The sequence below is a fragment of the Lepisma saccharinum genome, chromosome 1 (genome assembly GCF_977018435.1).
Source record: "Lepisma saccharinum chromosome 1, izLepSacc3.1, whole genome shotgun sequence".
Taxonomy (NCBI): Eukaryota; Metazoa; Arthropoda; class Insecta; order Zygentoma; family Lepismatidae; genus Lepisma; species Lepisma saccharinum.
This window is the reverse complement of record NC_139229.1, coordinates 94,329,474-94,339,408: the sequence shown is the minus strand read 5'-3', so window position 1 is coordinate 94,339,408 and position 9,935 is coordinate 94,329,474. Positions and strand designations below refer to the sequence as shown.

General features: G+C 39.6%; 1 protein-coding gene across 1 annotated transcript in view; it reads left to right on the top strand.

Moving 5' to 3' along the window:
- Positions 1–1,416: 1,416 nt before the first annotated feature.
- LOC145984364 (uncharacterized) overlaps positions 1,417–9,935 on the top strand; it is a 29,322-nt gene continuing 20,803 nt past the window's right edge. Inside the window, exons 1-2 of the mRNA XM_083118027.1 lie at positions 1,417–1,579; positions 2,843–3,971. Coding sequence (XP_082974153.1) covers positions 1,516–1,579; positions 2,843–3,971 — 1,193 coding nt within the window. The 5' untranslated portion in view covers positions 1,417–1,515. The remainder of the gene's footprint in view (positions 1,580–2,842; positions 3,972–9,935) is intronic.

The following is a 9,935-nucleotide window of genomic DNA, read 5'->3' as shown; positions in this document are numbered from 1 at the left end:
ACAGTTGCAAACTATTACATTACATGTGTATCTGGTGCTTAGATAAACACAGTCGTCGGAGAGCTTGTATTACTACTACTTATATCCCTGTATTTTCAACCATTTTTGCCACTTCCCTCATAATGCCCTGAATATACATTATATTATGTGTTGCTTACCTTTTGAATTTTGAGTTCTTTCATTTCTATTTTGTCATCTGTTCAGTGTGTCACAGACAACTAGTATCAGAAGGACGAAGTGGATAGACTAAATTGTAGATGCCAACTTGGTAAGTAGATTTGCAAATATTTGACATGCAAGCTGAGACAAAATTTGATATGACCACTTCCACTTGAATTCTATTTTCTTTCTACCATTTTTCGTATCGTTTGTTTACTTCCTGTTAAGTTACAGAACGTGCTTTCTCGTTTTGTTTTACGGTACATAATGTGGCTGATTTTAGCTATGTCCTTTTTAACAGAATATGTGTGTTCCTGGCAACCCTGTAACGCATCGCTTCACGACGGGATATGACGTCACAAATGCTATCAAATGTTGTGTTGGGTTGCCAGCATTCAGGCGGCAAAACGGGCTTTTTTGAACGGCTGTAACGCCGAAACGACGCACCAACGAGAAAAATGTTACTGAGAAATGTTGTTTGTTTTGATGTCCTCTATACGTTTCCGTGGTCCGTGGGCGCCATTAAAATGACACCCTGTATATATTGGAGAGGCTGGAATTGTATGTTACATGGTTGCAATTGGGTTCCAAAACCGGCGGGGGCAAGGTGGCAAAACTGGTGGGCAAAGACAGTATATTTTCCTTTGTATGTAAGATTTAGCATAGTACGGGGACAAAAGTGGCGAAAAGTAAGGGGCAACTGCCTCCTCGCCCCCTTAATCTCCGCCACTGCACAATACAATATTTCGTAATTACAATTTTTCACCTTCGTTTTAAAAGTTGTTCAAGGACGGAAATTTTCAAAGTGGGTCACTTTAAGGGATTTCGCACTTACCACTTTGGTTTTTCCCAGGAATTCAGGTGAATTCTATACTGCTTTCTTTTGAAAATTTTCATTTTCTCCAAATTTCTGAGGGGGCTGCAGCCCCACCAGCTCCGCCTGCGTACGTCAGCGCCTTTAAGTATTGGTTGAGATTTACATTTTATCAATATAGACGCGACATGTGTAACATGACGCATTTTGCAACCTGTCATGAACAAACTTTGGAAAATACAGTATAACCTACTCATCGCAGTTTATGCTCGGAAGAGAGATTTTCAGATTTGCTTACGAGAACAATAAAAGTAAAGACGTAAATATCACATGCTGTGCCAGAACTATCAGCTTCCTCGCAACTGAACGCAAGCACAACTAATTCAAAATTCAAACAATAAAATGGTTCAAGACAGCTAAGAACACGGGAGTTTGTCTTCTCGGTATTACAGGGATTAGGTGCGGAACAGTTGACTTCATTCTAAACATACAAACGTACGTTTTTTTGCTTCCTTCCCAGAGTTACAACGGGTGAAAGAACAATGAAGCAAGTTGTACGTTTCATGCTACTTGCCTTTTTATTCAGATCGACAGTCACGAAATCAGGTAAGAAAAAAAGCACTTGCTATGAAAATGAAATCGCTTTCTTGCACAAGATAAGAGTATATCTGTTCTAATTTTTAGGTTCGGCGAAGGGAGTCATGTCGTGCAGTTACTTCGTGCACGATCTGGAAGTATGATAAGGATGACCGTTTCATTTTCGCTTGTTAGTGTTTTCCAGTTCACTTCTGTACAGTGGGGTGCACACGTAATGCTAGGTGAATTGTCCATTACTATTTTGATTAATTTTTCCTTTGCACCCTACGTATTTTTAAGCAATGGACTCTTGCATCCTCTGGTGCATAGGTTGCCAACTGTATATTTGGTGTTTTTGTTCCAATTCTAGAAGCTCTCGTTGCGTAAAGCAAAGAGAATAATCATGGTGATGGACAATTTGCTTGGTGATACTTACGTACTAGATTTAAGCTTAATTCCTAAAATATACTCTTGTCTATGGTGAGAAATTATTTTCTATAGCAAACTCTTACAAACAGAAAAGTGTTGGCTATGCGAGTAATGTTAATAATATCGATAAGATCACAATGCAAATACTTCTCAATGTGTGTATTGATGTAATATAGACTTCGATACATCATCGTCCCAAATTGAGTCAGTTTTGCTATCTTTATTACAACTGCGCATTTCCTCTATTCCTTACATCGAAAGTTTCTTGCAACAAAATATGAAAAACGTAGCAATTAAGCAAATGTTAAAGAGACGAGTAGTAAAATTATAATTCCAAAACAAATGTAAACTAGTACTTACCAAACTATACTCGCGCTTCCAAGACCATCGGACGATGACGGCGTCAGAATAAAATGAGTTGGGAGAGAGAGGGAGCAGGAATATTCGTTCTCTGGGGACAAGGACATTTAATATTCCACTAAATACAATACAAAAATTGTAAATTTGGACTAATAGTGCATTATTTATAGAGTTCTTCTTGTTGATGGGGGACAGTAGGCCGGGGGGGGGGGGTTAAGGGTCAACCAGATATGGTCCGCCCTTTGTCCCCCCCCCCCGAACATGCATTCTTTACATATAGTTGCAAAAACAGTGTTGTTATAAGGAACATAATTTAAATTATTGCTCGAGCAAATCCAATTGTAAAGACAAAGTGTTTGCACTGTTGTTAGTTGTCTCGCATCACTCTTTTAAAAATATTTTGCTGTTTATTGTTTGAAGTAAAAGGTTTGGAATTTACTTATTGAAAATGAATGCCTTTTATCTATTTGATGAATATTGTTTGTATTTCTACTTTATTTTCAGAATGCATTCTAGAGGTAAGAAAACTCCCAGAATTTGCGCCTCTGATTTTGAACAAGACTGGCAAAAATTTCGCTTATCCTGACAAGACTGCTGTGTTGAAAGTTGAGGCTAGTGATAGCATTCTTCTCGCATGTCCAGGTGAGTCTAACAAACTGTCCTTCGTGGATGCATCTGCAGCCTTAATAGTATGTGAAGAAGGCCACTTCACGTTAGAAAAAGAGAATATCACTTTTCCGACTGAGAGGTTCGAGTGTCTTTCCTATCCTGAGTCCAAAGTATGGCTTGATGGCAAATGCAATTTCAATAGAGCCAAGAACTATGCGGCTGGTTTCGATATCGGAAACCAGTATGGAAATCTCACGTTGATCAACACATGTTTTGATGAATTTATGGGGAATCCTATTTACTCAAACTACACCCTCGTTCACAATATTCGTGGGGGTCAACGACGTTTAGACGAACAATCTTTCATAGAAACTGAAGTGTATTCTTCATATTCTCCTGCAGAAGCTTATCAGAATCATCAAAACACTCTAGCAAATTTACTCTACCCCGAGTACAACACCAGCGATGTTAAACTGGAGGACAAGTATGGAATTGAAGCAACACAGTTAGCTATTAAAGACGCATTCGTGTACAGAAGTCAGCAACGAGCAACATTTTATTACATTAACACAGCTCCCTTGTGGCATGTTTTCAAAACTGGGAATTGGAAGGATGTGGAAGCATCTTGCTTATCCTTAACGACTCTCAGAAACATCGATCTTGTGATGTACACTGGAACCAACGATATAGCAACATTGCCAGACAACGAGACTATAACGCGGGAAATATTCTTAGGCACCAACCAAGATGGCCGCTCAGTTATGCCACTTCCCCTGTTCATTTGGAAAGTTGTGTACGAACCGGAATCTAACAAGGGTGTTGCCTTTGTTGGAATAAACAAGAATGAAGCTTCTTTTATTATCCAAGATTTTATTGTGTGTGTTGATGTCTGCAAGCAGTTGAAATGGGCAAGCTGGGATGACTCGTCCATTGAACGAGGACACATATATTGTTGTGAAATTAACGAACTACGAAATACTATCGAGTCCCTACCTGATTTGAGCGATGATGTACAACTTTTAGTGTAATTACTCCATGATAAAATTAAATAAAATTAACGCCTTGTCTAAGGTAAAAGGACTGGTTTCAAGAATCATACAAGCATAAATGGTTTATGTACAAGAATAAAAAAAGAAGATCATTTATGGATCATTTTTAACTTCGGTTTCCACTGCTGAATTATGTTATTCAGCATTCTGTAGAAGAACATATTGTTAAGTTTATCACAGACCATTTTTGATCACAGCGGCGTACGCAAGGCGGGGTTACGGGATTTAACCCCCCCCCCCCTTGAGCTTGTGAAATATTATGAAAAATGCTGTGGAAAAAAATTAAATGGCCAATTTTTCACAGTCAAAGATCTGGGACAATAATATTACTATTACTACTTCTACTACTATTACTACTACTTCTAATAATATAATAATTTGAATTATTATTGCCATGCACAGCATTCCAAACACACGCGTCTTTCAGAGTGATGCCTTGAAAATAACCACGAGTTTATGAGGTTAGGTTAGGGTAACTATGATTTAAAAGAGAAAAAGTTGTTTTGTATCTCAGTTGCAACAATATTCAACACACTGGCGTACGCAAGATTTTTTTTTCGGGAGGGGCTGGAATTATAAATGTGGATAGCAAATGGCTTCGATTTGGAGGCCAGGATGCATAATAAAATATTTCGTATTTTTGGAGCTTTTCAGTCTATTAAAATTGTATTCAAAGACAAAAATGGTAATGGGATTCACTTTAAAAGAGGTTTCGCATTTACACATTTTGATTTTTTAAAGTTCTTAACGGGTTTTTATTTGATAATTCTGATTTTATCAAAATTTCGGTAGGGATTTGAACACCATCGGCCATCCCTCTACGTACGCCAGTGTTCAACGAACATGTATTTTTTCTTGTGTGTGAACAATGAGAATTAACTAAATAAAGTTATTGGTAAATTGTAAGAGGCTAATGTATAGACAAAGGCTAGGCGGACAAGAATACAGTCACCAATTCGCCTTCCCATTATATTGTTTACAACAAAAGGTAAAAAAAAAGGTAAAGTGCTCCCCTGTGCTTAGCACCACGCCATGAAGGCGTATAGGGGGGTGTGGGGGTAACTCCCCACACTTTCTTGATCCGGTCGTGAGTGGGAGTGATGTGATCAGCATCACGCCCCTGACCGCCTTTACCCCCCAGGGTTTCCCCCAGGTACCCATGTTATTCGACGCTGGGTGGGCGCCGGGGCCGCTTCCATCGTTAGAAAAGTTCCCGGATTTGAACCGGCCGGAGATCGAACCGGGGACCTTTAGCATGGTAGTCAGACCGCGGCTCAGTCGGTAACGCGTCTGGCTACCATGCTAAAGGTCCCGGGTTCGATCCCCGGCCGGTTCAAATCCGGGAACTTTTCTAACGATGGAAGCGGCCCCGGCGCCCACCCAGCGTCGAATAACAGCTCGTTTGAATGTCTCTCTTTAAAATGCCTCACCTTGTTGACTAGACAATTTTAAAACGACAATAAGCTTAACTATTGTAAAATGTTTTGTTGGTAAGAACAGCGAGATAATCCAGATATGAATTATCGGGAACATTTATGCGGGGAAAAAGCCGGAAAAATTCCAACCAATTTCGGGAATCGAATCCGGATCTCCCGCGTGATTGTCACTTGTCAGACGCTCTACCGATCAGATCACCGCAGCTCCTTGGATGAGTTCCATACTTTGATTATTTCAATTTATTTTAATATATTTTCTTGTATTTATGGATCTTCTTCACCTTTGAAATGTCTCACCTCGTTGACCAGACAATTATTTCGTAACAAAGAAACAAAGCAATGCTCCCAGGATTTGATAAAAATCGAATGACTAGAAAGTAATTTCGTTCTATTGTTTTTATAAATACTATATTTATGTAGATCTCTACTACTTAATAGTAGTAGTAGTGGTATTTGTAGTATTATTAGTAGTAATTCAGCTAATTAATTAATTATAAGTGTTATTAATTAATTGTGATTATTATTATTTAATTAAAGTATAATAAAACAATGGTAATGTAAATTTGGAAAAAAGTTTTAGAAATAACACCCCCCTTGATGAAATCCTGCGTACTCTACTGATTGATCATCTCATATATTTTTAACAGTTGCATGTCTCTTTATTGTGTTTATTATTGGGTTGGGCTTGGAAAAAAGTAAAGTGGCTTTATTATTAGCAGACGAAAGCTTTGATTCTGAAAAAAATTACTTCATCACATGTCAGAAAGCGACTACAGTTTTCTAAAGTGTAATTGTATCCTTCGACATATAAGTGATAATATCAATTTCGATGTTTTAGAAAGATACTTCAAGTTCCGAACCACATATGTTTGAGTGATAAAAATTCTGTTTTGTTCATTGAAATAATGCTATTGTACTTTAAGCATTTTTGAGTAGAGATTTAAGCTTGAGAACAGTAGCGTTATAGGCACCCACATGGGGAGTCAAGATGAATAACTTAACCCTACCCTCCTAGAAAACGGAAAAAAAAATGCCTATACTTCATTATATGGCATGTAATTATCCGTTACTTACCAGAAGTGGTTATTTAGAACTGCAGTCAAGTATCAACCCTATTTCTTACATTGTTCATTGATAACCAATGCAAGCTATACTGAATGCAACTCCAACTGGCGGCTGGGAAACAGCGAATCAGCGATCAGTTGAATTTTCTTCAACTGAGATCGGGCATTTTCGAGTCGCAAGGTACCGAACGTTGTTCGCGGGACGAAACAAACGAGCGTTGGGTACACCACATGTTGCCGAACGTACTGTAAAACGAGAAAGGGTCTTCTCGGGGAACGGTATTGTTAGCACCAGAAATCAGCGGGGGTTAATGGTACAACTACCCACGCGGTCCGGAACGATGAAGTTTCCGGAATGACCACCCACGGGTCGCAATACAGGCGGACACACAGTCGCTTGGCAACGTTGCTTCGGGAGACTGATGTGATCCCTTTGGCTTTAACTTCGCAACTAGTTTGTTGTAGTGATGGGTCGTTCGTGAACGAGTCGTTCAAAAGTAACGACTCTCTCTTGTGAGCGGTGAACGACTCGTTCACCAGAATTGAACGACACGTTCAAAGAGTCGTATGTGTGCCACGACTCCTCCGCCCGCCAAGCAACTATTATTCCATTATTCCCTCTCCTTTCCACGAATTTTGCGAGGAAGGCGCATGCGCAAGTGTATACTCGCCTGGCGGCCGGAATTTTTGAAAGAAAGCAAGTCGATTCTGCGGGCAGCAAATGGGGACTGGAGAGGAGAGGGAGGGGGGGGGGTCCTCTCTGTTCCTTTTCCCGTAAAGCTGGCTGAAACGTGCCGTGTACGATGAGAGGGGAAGGAGCATGCTCGCGAGTCGACTCTTTCCTTCGTTCAAAGAGTCGTGGCACACCTTAGCCAGGCACGTATCCAGAGGGGGGGCTTAGGGGGCTCGAGCCCCCCCCGAAAGTTTTAGGTTTACACTAGATAAAATGAGTTTCTTTTGTTTCTTGTGGTGTGAAATAAAATAATGTGACAATAATTTAAGGAAAGAAATAATTATCGAGGCAAGACGGAGAATGTTCCGTAACCCTGTTATTGATAATAGCACATATCCAAGATGGAGCACAGGGGGCTCGACCCTCTCCCCAGGAAATTTTTCACTTTACGTTAGATAAAATTAGGTTTTTGGCTCCTTAAATAATGTGAAAATAATGTAAGGAGAGATATAATTATCGAGGCAAGACGGAGATGTTTTACATCCCTGTTATTATTAATAGCACGTAGCCAAGGTGGGGATGAGCTGGCTCGAGCCCCCCCCTCCTCAGGAAATTTTTAAATTTACACTAGATAAAATTAGATTTTTGGCGTCTTGAATAATGTGAAGATAATAAATTTATAAATCTGAGAGAAATAATTATCGAGACAAGACGGAGAGTGTTCTATAACCTTATTTTTGTCAATAGCACGTATCCAAGGTGGGAATCAGGAGGCTTGAGCCCCCCTTCAGGATTTTTTTTCTGTTTACACTAGATAAAATTAGGATTTTGGCTTCTTGAATAATGTCATGATAATTTGGGAGAAATAATTATCGAGACAAGATGGAGAATGTTCTATAACCCTGTTATTGTTAATAGCACGTATCCAAGGTGGGGTTGATGTGGCTCGAGCCCCCCAGGATTTTTTTTATTTTACACTAGATAAAATTAGGTTTTTGGCTTTTTGAATAATGTGACGATGATTTAAGGAGATAGACAAGTATCGAGGCAAGACGTAGAATGTTCTATAACCCTGTTGTTGGTAATATTGCACGTACACTTTTCTTGCGCTTTCGGTGTTGTTTCAGCGCACTTGAGGACTATGTAGAGACTTGTCAGCAGCACAACAAAGGTAGAGCTACACGTAGGGCGATTCGTTGTAATTTCTAATCTCTGGAAGGCGGGAGAGGGTACGTTCTTGAATGAGAGAAGGAGTCAATTACTGGCGAGATTAACGAATCGTTTTATCTGCGGAACGTTCTACAATATAATGAGGATATAAATACGCCGATTCAATTTTTCGATTGATCTGTACAAAGAATCGGTTAATGAGATTTCAGAGGTAAGTGTGACAATTCATACAGTCGATTGGTGATCAGATCAGTCAGCGTCCTCTGGTTGCTTTATAAGATATAGTGATTCGAAAATGAAGACATTGACCACAGCAGAACTTCCGGGGCCTCAGAGTAGTGCTAGCTCGGTTCGAGGGCCGAAGAGATCAAGGCCTCTCTCTCTTTCTCTCTCTCTCTCTCTCTCTCTCTCTAAAGTGAATATTTCATCAGTACCGGATATTAAAACAGAAATAAACTGCATAGATCAACTGAAAATCAAAGTTTTGAGTGATGATTTAGTTTTGCCAGAACTAAATTTCGTATATGTAGTCTGAGAATTTCATGATATAAAAAAATACTTTTGTTTAGGCCTACTGGGTTCGAAACACATTCAAACTCTTAACTACCATAAAGAGACAACCGAAAATTTATGAATGTCGAGAAGAGAAAGCAAGAAGATGTTGCATATGTAAACATTTTAGGCAGAAATTGCAGGCTCTACCAGGACCCAAATCAGGGCTCTACCAACTGAGCCACCTAGTCATCCTTGACTTCAACCGATTTTTCGTTAAAATGTCTACATAGTACATGTCCTGTGTATATCAAATCGTAAGGTGTTGCCTGTATAGTGAACAAGCACAGAAAATATAGAAGAGAGAAGCAAACTGAGGAGCATTCCCACCGGTTGAGGAGAATTTTTTTCTGTGGTCAACAAGAGCTACTACTTCAAGGTGACAATGACAGTGGCCTAATAAGGGAGATTTCACACCGTGTCGCCTGAAGATTAGGTTTGTGCGGCCTTTTGTGTCGCTACGGTGTGAAACGTTGCTGTTGATTGGCCCATTCCAATCGACATGTATCGCGTGTCCCTTCGGTCTGAAACCTTCCTAAGTCTTGAAAATCCAAGTCACGAGGATGGAAAATTAGGGTCTTGTTAAGGTTAGGTGTGAAGGCAGGCAGACGACAGCACCCTAAAGGATCATATTCAAACCTGCAGGAAGAACGCATCTTACTTCAATCTCCAATACGATGATAAAAACTTCTGGTGAGTTCATTTTAAAAAATGTGTCCGAGATAAAGAGAGGCGTGCCCAGGATTTTCGGAAGGGAGAGGGGTTACGCATACTATTTTTGGTAGTCAGTCCTGATTTTGCCATTTTTTTTCCTGTCTTTGACGTTCCTTTTTATATATATATATATATATATATATATATATATATATATATATATATATATATTAAGGAATACTGGGTCAAATGGGGTTATTACCTCACCAACCCTCCCTTGGGCACGTCTCTGGAGATAAATGATCATACTGGGAGATGAAACATTAGATGTGTTGGGAACGGAAGGGTTTTCATTATGCATTAATTGTTTGGTGATCCACCTGTATTCGA